Source organism: Anopheles ziemanni, chromosome 2 (assembly GCF_943734765.1).
Source record: "Anopheles ziemanni chromosome 2, idAnoZiCoDA_A2_x.2, whole genome shotgun sequence".
In the NCBI taxonomy this organism is placed as follows: Eukaryota; Metazoa; Arthropoda; class Insecta; order Diptera; family Culicidae; genus Anopheles; species Anopheles ziemanni.
This window is the reverse complement of record NC_080705.1, coordinates 19042078-19059351: the sequence shown is the minus strand read 5'-3', so window position 1 is coordinate 19059351 and position 17274 is coordinate 19042078. Positions and strand designations below refer to the sequence as shown.

Here is a 17274-nt window from a genome sequence, read left to right as displayed (position 1 = left end):
GATTTGTTGGAGACTTTGTCCACTGTTGTCGGTGGTTGCGCTCGTCGTCCAGCGGTTTTGTTCCGTGCAGTATGTTGCGGTTTACCTGACAGATCAAGTATGCTATTCGCTCCTTTTGATTCGTTTCGTTGGTTCTTCGATTAACTCAAAAACGTATCCACATTCAACATTCCTAAAAGAGAAGGAAAGCAAACATTAAAGTACAATTCATAAGGTTGGCAACAATAACTTTCTACCAATGTAGCTCGAAATTAGTATTTGAAGTAACCAACAAGAGGTTTTGTTTTCCGTAAAAGGATATAATACACGAAAGTGAATGATAAGTTAATTATGGACGAAAATGCCGAAAAACACGCATGCTGTGGTCATGACAAATTGACTCTCGACATGCAGCTGCTGTGCTCAACTAATTGTGACGCAACAATTGCACAGAATCCTAAATGCCATCAAAGATCACCTTGGAGACACACCAAAATTTAGTGGTTACTGACAGCTTATTAAGAGTTTACTTTGCTGTAGGTAGCAGCCCTTTTAGGTCGCTTTAACGTTAGTTATTGCAGCCTGTAAGTCTGTAGGGGGCAATGAAAAAAGCTAGTCACAAGATACGGAACGAAACTGGCCTGGTGAGATGATCAAACAAGAAAATAGTAATAGATCAAGCAGCGATGTCTCAAACCAGGATATATTTGAATTTTCCTTGAAAACATTACATTAGGTACGTTAAACATTTACCTATAGTTTGTTCAGCGGATAGTTTCTAGTTCTAGTTCTATCAGCAGATACGCTATCTAGAATCAAATTTGCCTCTCACACTATCCCAACACCATCGAAAATAACCGTACCGGCACTAACCAACATCGTGTTAATCGGGGCTACGTTCGTTGCCGCCCCACGTTTCTTGCTAACCGTTTCAGATGGTCGTAAAACGCCGTGTGGCTAACTGACGTCATCGATAAATAACGCAAAACAAATTCATCTGTGGATTGGACGTAGGCGGGCTGACAAAGTACAACCTTTCGGTCAACAGGCTTTGGCAGCTTTCGGACAAGTGTCGTGCAAGACGTAGTGTAGTAGGTTTAGTAAGTCCCTTGAAAAGGTAGCCTACCGTAAATGATGCATCACGTTAGTACCTTAAGAACGAAAACAAGGGGAAGAATGGCTAGCATTATACGGCCGGAGACAGGCGCTCAGAAGACTACTCTAGCCAAAAAGGTCATGGCGCTTTTTTACGGCATCATTTTCAATGACGATTAGAGCATCCACAAAAACACACAGTTCCCGCCATGGTCGTTAGCAGCTGACAGAGTGTGGAAAGCTGCATATGAAAGTTTGATGCTGTGCGTTGAGCAGCACTGTTTTGGCAAAACGTTAAACCCAATTATGTGCCCACCATCGCAGCAACCCATGAGAACGGCGAAAAAACAAAGACAAGCTAACCCCGGACGGTGAGTAAAGGAAAGGTACGTTGGATGTCGAAAAAACCAACACTCTAGCGGTACAAATGTAGCGAGATATCCAATTTACCGAAACGGGAAAATCAGAAAACAGAAGCTGCTCTTCATCCCCTCGATTTTGCTTTTCCTACCTCCACCCACCCACGCAACCAAATCGCAGTTTAATTCCTTTCTGAGTTTTTTGTTGTAGCAGAGATGAAGTAATGCAGTACACATTTGAACACGGGTAAAATGGAGTGGCGGGAGTGGATTCGAGCGTGCGGATTGGCTACAAAATGAACAGCCATACAAATAACGCACCTAAAGACACGCACATCCAGCGTCATTCGCCGAACACCGAGGAAACATGTGTTTGCGGAGATCGGTGGACATTTAGGCATCATGGGCTCAATGGAAAAATGAAAGTTTTTCGTTGCTGTACACCATGCATTAGACTGCTCTACTCTACAAAGGGTGAACGGCAGCAGGGCAATGAAGGAAGCAAATTTGATCTTGAGCAACACCGTTACTTTCAAGTTGGTTCGACTGCTTGTGGGAAAGCTGCATTTCCTTGGAGGTATTATTTTGCCTTGACTCATGAGACTCATCTTCAAACGGGTTGATGGATGATTAGAGATAGAGGAGTGTTCCAAGAATAATTTTGTTGGAAGCATTTTAAATTCACCCATTGTAAGATCCATTTTTTTATTTTGAATATAGAGAAAAGAATCAATGCAAGGTAATAGCGCCTTACGGGACTGCCCGTTTATACATGATAAACCTTTAACATTCGTGCCAGTCCAAAAAAAAAAGTCTCTACCGTACCGTGCGTGTACGCTATGGAAGAATAGTATAGACAAAAAAAAACAAACAAACAAACAAAAACCCAATGCAGATGGCAACGGAAAATTCCATCGCATAAACCCGCGTATGGGAAGAACATGAGAAAAGCAAAGACGAAAGCAAGTACAAAGAAAAAGAAAAAAATGGAGGTACAGTTCGTTCCTGGCGGCACTTGTATGTTTATCGCCAGCAGCATCCACAAACGCGGGTTTCAGTACCGCGCGCGAAGAATCGCCTGGACCTCCAACGGCGAAAAATGTATCGGAAAAAACCCCTTCGAGAGCACATGGAATGTAGGAGAGGGAAGGCAAAGGGCAATCGACACACAGCGCAACACACACCACCCCACGGTTCATATGACGACACACCGCAGCATAAGCGCAAAAATTGCGCGCTTCAGCATGAGAAGGAGAGCTGGCAGCAAGGAGGACGCTTGCTTTTTGTCGAAATTTTCCGCTGCTTTACAGCACGTTTAAAGCCATATATGGTGTTTCCGTATGATTTTTGATAGGTAAGAGACCCGTAGTAAGCAGAACAACATGTTGACGAAACGTTTTTGAAACAGAACACTCGATGCACTAAGCTCACATTGAAATGTGAACCTCGTAAGTGCATTGTTTGTTGGTGCATCTTCACTTCATTATGCACGGTGGTATGCTGCTATATCCTATGCGGGCTGGTGCTATGATACGACTATGTGTGTTCTACCACTAATCCACTAGTAGCTATCACTCGGCTTTCTCTTTCTATCCAACAAAGCACATGGAACACTCAGTTCACCGTAGAACGGTTCTTTCATCCACTCAAAGGCACAGACACCACGAGAAGAATTTAGTTGCATGCATAGCGACGGTTGCGACGGAGTCTAGCGTCCTTCTCTGTTTCTCAACTTTGACGTCATTCTTTCTCGCTTGTCCACCGCCGTGCGGGGTAGCTTTCCATCGTATTTGCGCTTCTTCCATCTTCCAAAAACTATTCCTGCACACACATGTACACAACGCGACGTTCAGAGCTCTTTCGCTTCCTGGAAGAACACTTAATGCCACCCGCCAACCGTTTTGCCATTTTGCTGTCGAATTTGCGACCGCGGATTGCATTTGAAAGACACTTCCGCCGGGAGAAATGCCGAGTGTTACGTTTCAAGGAAAACATACTGAACGGACAGCACCGTACGTCGTCCGTATGTGACGGCCATTTTAGGGATCCACCACTTCCCACAGCTCTGGAACGTGATCCACCACCCCTTGCATAGAGTCTTCTTGTTGTTCGTATTACCGCCAGTTGTGTTTTTTTTGTTGGTCGAGAATCTCATCGATCTGTTATTCCGCTGTTTCCATGTTTCTATTAAACATTCAAGCGCAACGACTCCCACACACATACACACACATGTATGCTCGATCACGTTCACGCATACACCTTTGCACCGGGGAACCGACGGAACATTTTTCACTTCGCCAAAACGCAAAATGACGGAACGACGACGGTATGCCTGCTACTGCTGCTGTTCGCATGCCCATCCATGGACAAAAAAAGTGACTGTAACACCAACAACCATCGCTTTTCACAGGATTGTTGTTGAAGCTGCTTTCCCATACCGTTTCCCGTTCGTCGTTGGCGATGTCGAACGAACGTCGTCATTTTCATCTTTGTTCCATCGCGCTTGTCTCGCGTTGTCGCCCGTCGCGGCGATGGAAACCCTAACCTATAATATAACGGCAACCACACGATGAGAGTGGTAAGAGGGACCGCATTTATTTTTCAGCCACTACTGACAGTTGCGCCAAATTTTGGACTTTTTCATGATATAGCAAATGGCAGTCCGATCCTAGCAGAATGGTACACGCATAAGAGCAACCATAGATTAAAGTCGTAGAAAAATATGGAGTCCCGTTTCCAGCGAACGAAAGTATGGTTTCGCACACCAGGTGAAGTTTTACAGAAGGACGCAACTGCGACGCATTGAATCGCGTGGCCAGCGAATGAGATGGTGCAGGAGGATGGTGAATGGAAATTTCCATTCTTTGCCCCCTCGTTGCTACCACTGCTCATAGGCAGCCATGTTCTTCGTCCTCGGGCCATTTGGATATCCGTCTCGATGAACTGGACATACTTCACGACCAGGAACGGCGATGTTCCCTTCCTGTGCATACATGCACGCACATGGAAAACCTTAATCGCAAAATTCGACGCGGTATGTTCAGTGTTACGGGAGACATTCCAAGGCATTTCGCATATTATCACAAATCATTTCAGCACAACTTTTCGATGACGAAGAATGAAAGGTTTTACCGACAACACACGACCGTAATCAAAGCACCATGTAGCAAACGGGTCAAAAGATTGAGGGGTCACATTTTTTCTTCGCCTTTCATCATCTACCATTGTGCGGTAATCCCCAGAAGGCGAGTTGCGAACGGCAAGCACTTTGCGTCAACGCGCTTGCCGTAGTTAGCTTGATACGCAGTTGAATATCTTCGAGGCTACTTCTAACACATTTTCGAGAACATTTTATCGTCAAGATACAGTAAATTCGATGAGAATTTCTTACGTTTTCCAATTCTCGCGACAAAGTCAACAAGATCCCATTCACTCACACATCGCAGCACCCGATTCCTGTCACACTTTAAGCACTCTGAAATTTTGTGCTGCTGATAGTGTTTGCCGTGTGCTGTAGTGTTGGCATAATCGGGATTCGGAAGATCCCACGACGGATTGTAAAGAATCGAATCCCAGTTGACGGAGTCTAAAGATTTGACCCTAGACCCCATTATCTGAGGTGTTCTAACATTAAATTTCACCCACGGAGTGACAATGATTCAATCCAGGACGTGAATTATCAGTTGTGATTTGATGGGGTGTTCAGATTAGGATAAACGATTTCCAGACCGTCACACGACTGTTTGATGGAATGGGAATCGGATTTGAGGATTCGATTTACCCACCACTAGAACGAATCAGCAGCGCGCCAAACTGGCATTAACAAATTTCAAAAGCCTTGGCCACAAATAGAAATAATGGCTGAAATAGCTATTTTGTTAATAACTTTTTTGTGCTTTGGTCAATTTTGGCAACAGACCCCTCAAATGAAAGATCGCTTGAAGGCAAACCACTTAAAACAATAAAAATTCTAACTCAATTCTTAGTTTATGAAATAAATATTTGAAAAGGCGGTGGATACAGAAACCTTGGTTGGTATTTTCAGCTGAAATAACAAATTTGTTAATAACTTGATGATCGCTAAACCGATTTGGACATGAGAAAACAAAAGTCTTTTCAAGACACACAACTTTGTGCAACAAAGTTTGCTTTTTTTTAAGAAAATTAATTGTGTACAAAAGAGGCGGCACTCTACCAGAACAAGGTTGATAAACATCGATAAGCTAAGGCGAACCCACATTTCTCAATATTAGAACGGTTGAACCTAGATATATTAAATTTGAATTTGAATACATTTTTACAACATTAAAACAAATTAATTATACAAAATACATCTCATGATTTTGTGGAGCAGCTTAGTTTTAGCTTTGAAATTTCATTCCTCACTAGCGTGGTGCGTTTTGATAGCCTTTGAGTTCGATGCTAACTCAAAACAGGCGGTCAATTCTATTGGCGGGTAATTAACAGCACAAAACGTCATCGTCTCGAGGATTTTTTAGTATTTATTGGCTTCTGTTAAGGATATTGATAAAAAGAAAAATATTATACAAAGTGATTCAAATCAGCTGGGGATTGACAGGATATATCCTATTTCATATATCAAGTCAAACTAAGCAAAGAATAAATATGTACATAAAATAAAATAACCAATAAACATAAAATAAAATACCCAAACCAGTTAATACAAGTGTATATTTTTAAAGTAAATTAAATCGTTTTATTGGTTTCATTGTACGCATTTGACTTGAGGCAAACATATGTTTGACCTTTTTGGGTAGTGTCAGCTATAACCTGGAATCTTGCAACAGTATACGGTACATTCTATCACCTGATTTATCTTTTACTAAATCTTAACAGACGATCGTAAAATAGCACTTTTACATATTGTTTCAATTCAAATGAAAAAAAAAAAATAATAATACGGAAAAATACGGATCACTGTTTGTTGTTATATTTTATTTCATTTCAAACCACTCTGTTTCATTCGGCTAGTAAATTGTTTCAGTGTACACAACATTTTCACTATTTTCTTAAATTAAATAGTTTACTATCGGCTGTTTAATTTATTTCTAGTGCTGCTTGCTGGGGTTTCCATTTAGTTCGGTCTTTTTCAATCGGGTGCTTATCACCTGTTTTCGCATATCTTAGAGATGAGCTTGTTACTGACTGGTTTCCAATGTTTTTCATGAACATTATCATATATTTAGAGTCGTCTTTCTCATTTAACAAGGGTTCAATTATGTTTCCCACTTTTATATAAATTGTTTACGTTATACAGCGTGTTACATTTACACCAAGAACCTTGGTACAGTTTAACGGAACATTTCACTACGAATAATTAAATGTAAACTGCTGTGATCATCTTGCACTATCTTCTCCTCATTGGGTTAGCTTTAATAATCCACTGCACGTTTTGCTGCACACTTAACACTAACGGCTCACCTTAAAGCGTCCGACATTTAACATTACATTTGGTGGTTTATAGGTCATTTTTCCATCATTCAATATCCTTCGACAGGAGCATGATTTGGCGCAACTTTGGGTTTTTTTAGGTTGTATATATATATGTATGTTGATGTAGCCTTTGATTGTACTTCAATTAAACTATTATATTACAAACACAGGGGCAACGAAGTAGAGGGCAACCAAAATAAAAATGTTTATAATTTAAAAAGGGAAACTTTTTTGCGAACAATTTTCAATTCTTTTTTTTGTAAATGTTAACCGATTCTTTAACCGTTTTGCAATAGACAAACTTATTATTATTGTTCACTTAAAACTAATTAGGTGAAAGGTTACACCGAGATGTATAATCCTTTCTATCACGTTGATCAAGAGCGTTTTTTCTGTGTGTGGGGCAAATAGGACAGCACAAATTGCACCTCCAAAGTGCAGCTGCCTAACGGATTGATTATATCGTAGTTATAACAAACCATGTTTATAAAGTAACAAATAATGTGTTAGAAAAAAAGGCAGCATTTTTGGAAGAGAGTACATTGAGGAGCGATAGCAAATTTTGTGACTTCAGGGTGGTATATGTGCGACATTTGTGATGGTTTTCTTTTATAAGAAACTAAATATAAAAATTTTCACAATCTCTATAGGTTTTCAAACAAATTTGCTAGAATTACTTGTGCCTCGACTTGTGTAGAAAAAGATGCACAAAAGTGGCATGAAGGAAGATAAAACACAGTGTAGAAATCTGAATTTAGGCAATCTGGGTAAAGAACAGTATGCGACAATTGTTTAAATATCTCAGAAAAGTTTCCTATTTTTCCAAAACTTACACAAAAATGTGCAATGAAAAATAAACCTTACCTTGTATACCATGTTATTGTATTGCAAGATAAAACAAATTTTTTTGTGGTAAGGGATTGCTTAAGAGCTACTAAAATATCCTTTGGGAACATTCACATGACTATGATTGCGCTTTTAAAACATACTCGTACAACTAGAGAGTACAGTGTGAATACTTACAATAGAAAGGAAAAAGACGTTACTATCATCGACGTTGTTGCATTTTTTGACTAATGTCTTGTACCTTCTGCTTTATGCGCCTCTCATTAACTCTCGCCGAAACTTACCCCATCGAATCGTGGGTGCAGTGACAATGCAATATGCTACTTCCGAACAATTCCTTCAATCGCTGACGGAATTACTTTGTCTCGCAAGCGGTGTGACCGTTGAGTTGTGTCGGGTCTTACGCGAACCTTCGCTATCCAACTCCGAGGAAGGCGTGGTTGAGTTGCTCAGCGCGACGGTTTTGTTGAAATCGATCGTCGCATAACCGAGCGATGCCTTTTTGGGACTCTCTGGAGGCAGCAGGCCGACACTGGCAGGAGTTAGAACGCTGCCGTTAGTGCCGGAAGGTCCACACAGACCGGTAAGACAGTTTCCGTTGCTACCAGGCGTCGTTGCCGCTGTTGAGGCACGATCCGTACTGGTATTCACGATCGGACCCAGCGTCAGTCCACCACTGATGGAGCTGCTCATCCCACCGGTTGCAACGATGCCGTTGTTCAGATTAACCGTCGTGCTGTTGTTGTTATTGTTATTAAAACTGGTTCCAACCGTTGAGCCGTTGGTGGTACCACCGTTCGCAATTGTGTTCCCATTAAACGTAGCCCCACCGGCTGCACCAGGAGCTGATCCAGTTGGCGAAAGCACTCCTCCCGTTCCGTTCACATTGTTGCTGATGTTGTGCAACGAGTTGGACTGATCGAGGTCGAGTACGATGTAATTCACTTTACGCTGCTGGCAATTTGCAGCGGCCGTTGCCGTCGGAGTACATGGTTCCGAGTGGTCCAACGGTAGATCGACGTTGCTGAAAATGTCTGGCTTTGAGCAACGGCCTCGCAGGAGAACCGCTTTCAGTTCTGCAGGCTCAAGATTTTCGTAAAACCGTCCCGGATCCATCGAGAACTGATTTGGACCACCACTGTTTAGCCGTTGAAATTGTGCAAACATGTTACCACCTACGATGTTTTGTTGGAGAAGGGGAACGGCGGCACCAACACCGCCCACAGCGGCCCCGGAAGAGGTGGGAGTGCGCACGTTCTGGTACTGACACTCGTCAAACGATCCCGTGCTATTGTGGCTATTGTTGTTGTTGAAGTTAGTAATCGAAATGAGACTAGAGTTGCTCTTGCTGCTGAATGTAGCTGGTTTCTTCACCTTTCCGGCAGCCGACAGGGAACCACCGTCCGTGGCGCTGATATTTACATTCATATACATCCGTGCTGGATCGACCTGATCTGGCGTGGATGGTTCAACTTGTTCACACTCTCCGATGCAAGCTGTCCCGGGGGCCTGATCGATAGGAGCGGTGACGATAGATGAGGCTTGCTCGGATGATGGGGTAGTACCGGGAGCCAGCTCCTGCGGAGGCACATCCATTGAGGTACGTACCAATCCTCCAAGGGGAGCAACAATGGCTGAGCTCGGTTGGTGAACGTGATGGAGAAGATGTTGATGATGCGTATGGTGCAGCAATGAGGTCATAGTTGAATCTTTCATTGGAAACTCTTGGTACACGTTGCTGACGCCCTGATGGTGAACACTACCGGCACCGGTGTTGTGTGACGTAGGGAGCGGATTCAGTGTAGTCACCTCTAGTATGTTTGTCATGCTATTCGGTGAACCGGGGGAAGTAATATCCGGGGAGATCGGTCCACTGCTCACCGAGCTCAACCTCAGCCCTTGCTGGAAACGGGTCGTTATCGTGTGTGGTTGTACCGCGATTCCGGTTGTCGATCGGTTAGGAGTCGGTTCAAGATAGTTCCCCTCCATCGGGAGTGTGTCCGTGCTACGGCTTTGGTTTGAATTCGAGTGAATCGTTCCGTTCGGACTAAGCGATTGGCTCGTCGCTATGCCGGTGCGACTCATAATGAACGTGCATTGCATCTGGCCCTGGCTCTGGCCCTGGCCGGTACCACTCCGCGTTGCGGTGTTATTCTGCGACACACTTCGAGCCGCTACCGAAGGTCCATTCGAGGCCACTGGTATTGGGTACGGGTCGTTGGGATTCGTATTCTCATCGCTATAGATTCGTCCCTGGATGTAGGCCTGCACAGTGTAGAAGAGGGCCTCGGCACGACGGCACCGGAAGGCGTAGATTCCTTCGCCAGTCGTACATCGCCGACCAGCTTCGAAGCTAAATTGGTCGACGTTGTAGCCATAGCGCCGCAAACACTTCAGCGGCCACTTAGTCGGTTCTTTGCCCTTTCGAAAGAGTGTTAGTTCGAGGCGGGTTACTTCCAGCTTACCGCTCCACAGCTCCGTCCCATCGTTGTCGATGTTGATTACGTGAAATATGTTCGAATGGACGTCCTTGATATCCTTCTTCGAATTGATGCAACCCATGTCGTCCTGTGGCAATCGATGCGACCTCGTACAGTTGCGATTTTCTTTCTTTGCTAGGCGGCAGGTTGAAACATCGAAAACAACAGACACCTGCAATACACCGTTCAAGATTAGCCCGTTTTTGATAGCAACCAAACCAATTGAAACATTCTGAATTATTATCAATCCGCACCTCGCCTGGACTATTATCAGTGGATGTCGATAGTAGAAAGGCTAGAAAAAGGGGGGGGCACTAGTTAGTGTTTAGGCGCTACCATCCACATCGCATGCATTCTGTCGTAGGCTCCTAGTAGTTGGCTGAAACGACATCCAATGGTGCCGCACGGTTCTCAGAGCAGGTTGTTCTGCTATTCCCAGTCTTACTATCATCACTACCTCCCAATTTCTGTGTGCACGGGGCAGCACAAACGAACAATTTTACCAAACTTCCGATGGAAGTGTATACACACACAAACAGGGCGACTACGGCCAATTTCGATTGCTACTCGAAGGCATCCTATTGTGTTTCTTTACACGCAATGAACGCGACGCTGGAGCTTTTCTTCTGCAAACCACAACTGGGGTGGAAAGCAATACACACGATAGTCAAACGATGGTCGTGTTAACTGCAAATTTTGTAACTAATTTAGGCAAACAAAGGTCCAGGAAAGTTGCACTTCTGATTCTGATGTTTTCTTTTTAATTTGTCTGATTTTTATGTTTGCTTATTCTGTTTTTTTCAGGTTTTAGCACAAATTGACATTTGCCTGCAAGATTGGCTTGAAATTAAAAAGCATGGCCGAAATTTATGCAACATTTGAATCCATAAACATTGAAAGCAGCTTGTGAGAATCATGTTATACCGTTTACTATAGAACAAACATTGTTTTCTCGTGTGAAGCAATTTATGAAACGAAAATTTCTTTTTTACATCAAGCACGGCGAATTGCTATGCCGATTTAGTACAGCACTTGTATAGTGCTAAAAACTTGTTTACCATCAAACGTCAAACGGAATTCCAAAAGAAAAAAATAATTCAGACGGTGGACTGGATCAATCACATCACGGATTGTTTTTCTTCCGTGTTTTCCTTTTTCAGCGATAGGGTCCAACGACACGCTACTTACTTCGTTTGTGATGATCAATAACTGGTGAACACTAGTGAATCTTCGTTTCTCGGTTATCGGTCGACCATTGTGTAGCATCGGAAGCACAGTCGGAAGAAACATGAGCGATCCGCGGGTGGATGCACTGTGCGAGCCGGGCGCGTGTGAGGAGAGCTCATTGATAACCACCGACTCGTTCGAAGAATTTTCCCACGAAATTAACAGCCTTCCTGCCGTACCGGATAGCATTGGAAGTCCTGACATCGTTGAAACGACGGATGCTCTAGTGGATGATAAGCGCTTAGAGGAGACCGGTGCTGCTGCCAGCATAACGCAGATACAGGATGGACTACAAAGTGATCATCCGGCAGAGGGGGCGATGAGCAAATCGAGTTCATTCAGTAGCGCCAAAAGTAGGGAGTTTGATGCGTCAACGACAAGTCTCGCGGATCCGGAGCAGGCGGGTGGTTCCGGGATGGCGCTCGGCGCGGACCTGGAGAGCGGTGACTATCTACACGATGAGGCGTTTCTGGGAAGAAAACGGCATGTATTTATCTTAAGCACGGCCGGGAAGCCCATCTACTCGATGCACGGCAATGAAGATAAATTGGCCACACTGTTTGGGGTGATGCAGGCGCTAGTTAGTTTCATTCAGAGCGGCAATGATACGATAAAATCGATCCATGCCGCCGGAGTCAAGTTTGTTTTTCTGGTCAAGTCGCCCCTCATACTGGTGGCAGTTTCAAGGACATCGCACAGTGTACAACAGATACAACTGCAGCTGACGTAAGTTTGGGAGACGATGCGACTGTAATCTGTTCCATTTAATTATCCCCGTTCTCCATTCCAGTGACGTGTACAATCAGATACTCTCTACGCTCACGCTCAGTCACATGATCAAAACGTTTGAGAAGCGGAAAAATTTCGACCTCCGCAGGTTGCTGGCCGGCAGCGAGCGTCTAATCGATCACTTGTTGGTCAGTGACAAATGTGATCAGAAATTGGTGTCTAACAATCCGTTCAGCTTTATGACGCACTCGGTGCGTATCCTTCCGCTGCAGCCTTCCGTGCGGGAAACGATCGTATCCGCCATCCAGAGCAACTGTGCGAAGATCAAGAACTTAGTGTTTGCAGTATTAATTGCCAACAACAAGCTGATAGCACTCGTACGCATGAAAAAGTATTTTATCCATCCGGCCGACCTACGATTGATCTTCAACCTGATTGAGTGCTCGGAGAGCTTTAAATCGGCCGAAAGCTGGACCCCACTGTGCTTACCCAAGTTTGATTCGACCGGGTTTTTGCATGCGCACGTTTCCTATCTTGCCGAGGACTGTCAGGCGTGTCTGCTGCTACTTTCCATCGAGCGGGACGTTTTCTACACGCTTTCCGAAGCAAAACGCAAAATTACAGAGGTAAGAATCGCATTATCAGCAAACAAAATCTACCGGTAGAAAATGACCTTCTATAATTGACATTAGAAATTACGCCGAAGTAACTGTCTCGAGGCGATCAACGATGCTATCAACAACAAGGGGATCAAACTGCTCAATATTGGTATTCCGGAGATACGGCACTTTCTTTACAAGAGCAAATCGAATGCGCAGCTGCTCTGCTCTGAGCTGACCGTGCCGTATTCGAGTACGGAACAGTTCAAGCGCCTGGAAGGTATGTACTTCCAGCTACACCATCGGGTCCATAACTCTGGTCGCCCGGTAAAGCTGATTTATCAAATGAAGGAAAAAGAAGTTCTTCTTGCCTGGGTAAGTACTAGTACACAATTTCCACAATACCGATCGTTGTTTAAACGACGGTGCAGAATTCAAATATATTTAAATGTTTTGTACCGTTTTACGGGTCCACCAAAATCACTACAGGTAACACAAGCGTACGAACTGTTTGTGACATTCGAGCCGACGGTGGAAAAAAGTGAAGTCATCAGCCTCGTCAACAAGCTGTTAAAGTGGATCAAGAAGGAGGAGAACAGTTTGTTCATCCTTTCCGCACCGACTTTCTAGGAGTCGGGGTTGTCTCTGTCACCACTGCTGCAGTTCTTTACGTTCTCGCCAGCGAATTGGCCGACAGAGATGAACTCTTCCTAAACCATAGGTCATGCCCCACCTTCCTGACCAAGTCGGAATCCTTTCTTCGAGTGTTTCTTTTCACCCCCTTTGTGACGATTTCAAAGTGATCCGTATTAGGAAAACATTTAAACATTCTCGTGCCCCATTGTGGAGCCCGATACAGCAATTAAACTGCTGCAAGGAAAATGCAAGGGTAGCTCAAGTTAACTAGTTTTTGACCGCGCAAGCGAAGCACGAGACGGGAAATGAGGGTAGCATTATCAGAGCAATTATATTTCAAACTATTTTGTAAATATTTATTTATATCGGATCTATGTACCTAGAACACCAAAAGCGCTTCGAAGCTATTTCGGTGGACGGTGGTCAGTACACTAGTTTGTTGGTTTATATTTCTTAAATGACCCATCCATTCGGCAAGGCTGAGGTGTTGAACAAAATTAATCTGGATGAACTTAGCGACGAAAGGAAACGTTGATGCCGCCGTCTTCCGGTAGCTGAAGCAAAGGGTGAAATATACCAAAATGAGAAAAAATGGCATGCATAGATAGAAAAAAAAAACTGCAAATAAATCGATAACAAAGTCTCTGCAGGAGAATAGTTAAATAGCACGCAACCTTTTTATTACTGTTCTTCAAGAGTGCGTGGCAATTGAATACGAAAGACAAACGATGTACTAAATAAAGGTTAACATATTAATATAAGATGATACATTGGATTTGATTATATTACCTCCGATTGGCTTCTTAACATCACATTTTCTTTCGAACGAACATCGAACAAAGTCTCAAGTCAAGTCCATTTTTCATACATTTATCCTTTCTCGTGATTGGGGATTTTTTATTTCTCCTTTTTATGTTGTCTTATCCTCTTGCCGCTGCCCACATCTTCGTACTCTATAACTTCACTAGTATCAGGTTGGGTTCCTATTTTTCGATTTCTTTTATTCCATATCCTGTCCTACTTTCGCTGCTTCCGTTTGAACCAACCTATCAACCGATCATCAGACTGCTGTCTACGGCGAGTTTTATTTCAGCCGCTCTTCTCTCACTTTCCATCTCAAACTAACTAAGTATGTACGAGGGAAAGTAGGTAATGGTTGTGATATCGATAGGATAAACTTTCAAAATTTTGGAGTGAATGGTATACCGGAAGTAGTTTGCTAGCAGTTTAACAGTTCTATCCTCACTTGTGCTACAGTATATTTTCTCCTTCTCCGGATCACTATTTTCTAGCAATGTTTGGTTGATAGTGCGTTGATTTTGTTTTGTCTCTTCCATGTTTTAACCCGATTGAGCGGATTTAGTGGTTTGTGTAAAATTTCTACTCGATTTGGTTTTATTGTTGTCTTTGCGTCTCCGCTTCTACGAACTAGGTACTGTAAATTATTAGGTGGATAGTTTCATTTCGTCATATTTGTGCTTTTTCCGTACGTGAACCTTCCCTCTATCTGCCATTTTCCACTATCTTCTCTTCGAGCCTCTCTTCTTCATTCTTGAGTTAACATCTTTTTTTTCTGCGCACCCAGTCATTTATTATCTTTCCTGTTAAACTATATCCCTTTTTACCCCGCATTCCATTGTTTACTGCTCTTTCTGTCGGTTCCTATAGACACCTTTGTTAAACATTTTATAATATTTCTTATAATGACAGTTATAGTAGTAGCTCCACTTAACGATAGTATAAGATATATGTCGTGTGAGTTGAACGAACTAATCGCGCATATATGTTTGCTCATATACACATATACAGCTTCTATTTACTTTCCCTTCCCTAATCGACCACCGAGTTTCGATGGCTACGCGATGCTGGCCCGTGGCCACTGGCGTTGTTACCAGTCAGGATGACAAACGGTCTGGGCACACCACCGCCCGCCATTCGCATCGTCCGGTACATCTTTCGGCGTTGGCGTTTGGTTACACGATTCCTCGTTTGCGTGGCTCGTCGTACACAACACTCCCTGAAGCAGGGAATGCGCGCTATTCGACGGGGGCCAACGAGGAATTTTGAATTGTTGAAATGATAAAGAAACGAATTAAAAATGACAAACGTTTCGAAGTAGTTGTGAAAGTAAAGAGCTAAAGCAAAGAAACACACGTCGTCCTTAGTCAGTTACTAATGAACGAACTTATTATCATTACATGTTTCTAATCATCTTTTCTATCTTGCCTACGTAATCCGCTTTATCGGCTAATTTGGATTTGTTTTTTTTGTCATATGCACACTGTTGCTTCCCGCTTACTATGGGGTTTCGATATTCCGGTCGGCTGGAATTAACATTGAACATGGTCTCACGCTTACGGCGTTTATGTTTCGTTCGAAAACTTCTGGCAGCCATATCACTTCATACACCTTACATAGAATATGCCAATAGAATATCTTTGCGAAAGTATTTTGGTTCACGCGAAGGTTCAATGTGTTCGTTTGTTTTTTTCTTGGAATAAATATTTGATTAAGCTCATGATAAGCGGTGTTAGTTTGTTAATTTTCGTAATCATTATAAATAGTTTTTCTTTACCTAATGGTAATGGTATGATACAAATGTGTCAGGTCCGGCCCCGCTAGCATGGGCTTCCCAACGGAGACGCATAAGCATGGAAAGAGCCCATCTTCACCTTTGGTTGCGGCTTGGTACTGCCAATTTGTGACGCGCTTGCTTGAGGGGTCTGTACTAGATTTCGTTTCGCTTCGCGTTTTGCAGTTAGCTTGTTTTTTGCTTAATGGAAGGATATTTGTCTAAGGTTTTACTTCTCACGTTTCCACAGAAGCCCGTTGGGTTCCCGTTATCACCCAAGGTGATGTCACCGACTATCTCGCTCGAATATTGTTATAATGTTCTTAAATATTTATGCACGACTGTCGTAACAATTGTCATTTTGGATTTTGCCTAAATGCTGCGGTTTCATGTTAAAACGGCTAGGTCTGGTTTTGTATATAAGTTTCGGGTTTTTCCTCCTTATGTACATACATTATTCGGCATTCGGGGTTTGGGTTAATTTTTCTACTACTGTACGGGTTAGTTGGTACTATATGTTGGTTGATTCCCCTAATTTCAATTCGAACTTGATAGGGGCATTACAAATGCAATGTTACTTGTGATTGTTCCCAGTTGAAACATTTACCAATACAAAAAAGGATTATGAAACAATAATCAAATTTATCTGGTTCCGCTTGAAATTGAATAGATATGCTAATGCAAACTTAGCAATCCGCAAGTACCAAAAAAGGATACTCTAATTTAAGCATAAATAAGTTAAAACTATATCAACTGGCTTACCTACTTAACTTGATATTTTGCGTCACAGTGTGAGAATAGAACAAATAAAAGAAAACAGATTTCTGTTCGCCACGTTTCACGTATTTCAAGTGTTCACATTTAATGATTGCACTCTTTGAGTGAATCTCTATATTCGTTCAAATTTGACATACATCATGTGTATGTGTCTGTTGTAATAATATCAGTATTATTGAGTTACAATTTTCGGCTGATGCAGTTGGTTGGAAGAGTGGTAGTTTTGCTTGAAACGCATCTAAAACATCGTTGAACCGATTGCCCCTCTGTATTCGCTTTGGAATCAGTTAAAATCAGGCGGTATTATATGTTTCCTACATGTGGCAATACGTTTCTCTACAGTTTATACGTGTTCAACAGTGTGCGCAACAATTGATTTCCTCTTCCTCTCGTAATACTACTACCCTCCCCCAACTTTATCTGTATTTTGTTCGCAACCAAACTTTCGGAAACAACGTCCAACAAACCCGACCACCGCCGAATGCCGGATCTTGAGGTTTGGCATCCGGATTGGAGATTCA

General features: G+C 42.9%; 2 protein-coding genes across 2 annotated transcripts; one reads left to right on the top strand and one right to left on the bottom strand.

Annotated features, from left to right (window-relative positions):
* Positions 1-7764: 7764 nt before the first annotated feature.
* On the bottom strand, positions 7765-10364 carry LOC131280933 (mucin-5AC). The gene has a single exon (XM_058310178.1). The coding sequence runs from the start codon at positions 10293-10295 to the stop codon at positions 8073-8075; it is 2223 nt and encodes a 740-aa protein (XP_058166161.1). The 5' UTR covers positions 10296-10364; the 3' UTR covers positions 7765-8072.
* Positions 10365-11459: 1095 nt separating this feature from the next.
* On the top strand, positions 11460-14199 carry LOC131285960 (vacuolar fusion protein MON1 homolog A). Its single transcript, XM_058314817.1, has 4 exons — positions 11460-12166; positions 12231-12795; positions 12862-13143; positions 13258-14199. Exons 1-4 carry the CDS (start codon positions 11502-11504, stop codon positions 13396-13398), a joined length of 1653 nt encoding a protein of 550 aa, XP_058170800.1. The 5' UTR covers positions 11460-11501; the 3' UTR covers positions 13399-14199.
* The last annotated feature ends 3075 nt before the right edge of the window (positions 14200-17274 follow it).

Excerpts from the sequence above, each read along its gene's own strand:
- LOC131280933 (XM_058310178.1), bottom strand. The coding sequence starts at position 10,295 with ATGGGTTGCATCAATTCGAAGAAGGATATCAAGGACGTCCATTCGAAC.
- LOC131285960 (XM_058314817.1), top strand. The coding sequence starts at position 11,502 with ATGAGCGATCCGCGGGTGGATGCACTGTGCGAGCCGGGCGCGTGTGAG. Across the intron at positions 12,167-12,230 it reads CAGATACAACTGCAGCTGAC|TGACGTGTACAATCAGATAC; the intron begins GTAAGTTTGGGA and ends TCTCCATTCCAG. Across the intron at positions 13,144-13,257 it reads AAGAAGTTCTTCTTGCCTGG|GTAACACAAGCGTACGAACT; the intron begins GTAAGTACTAGT and ends AAATCACTACAG.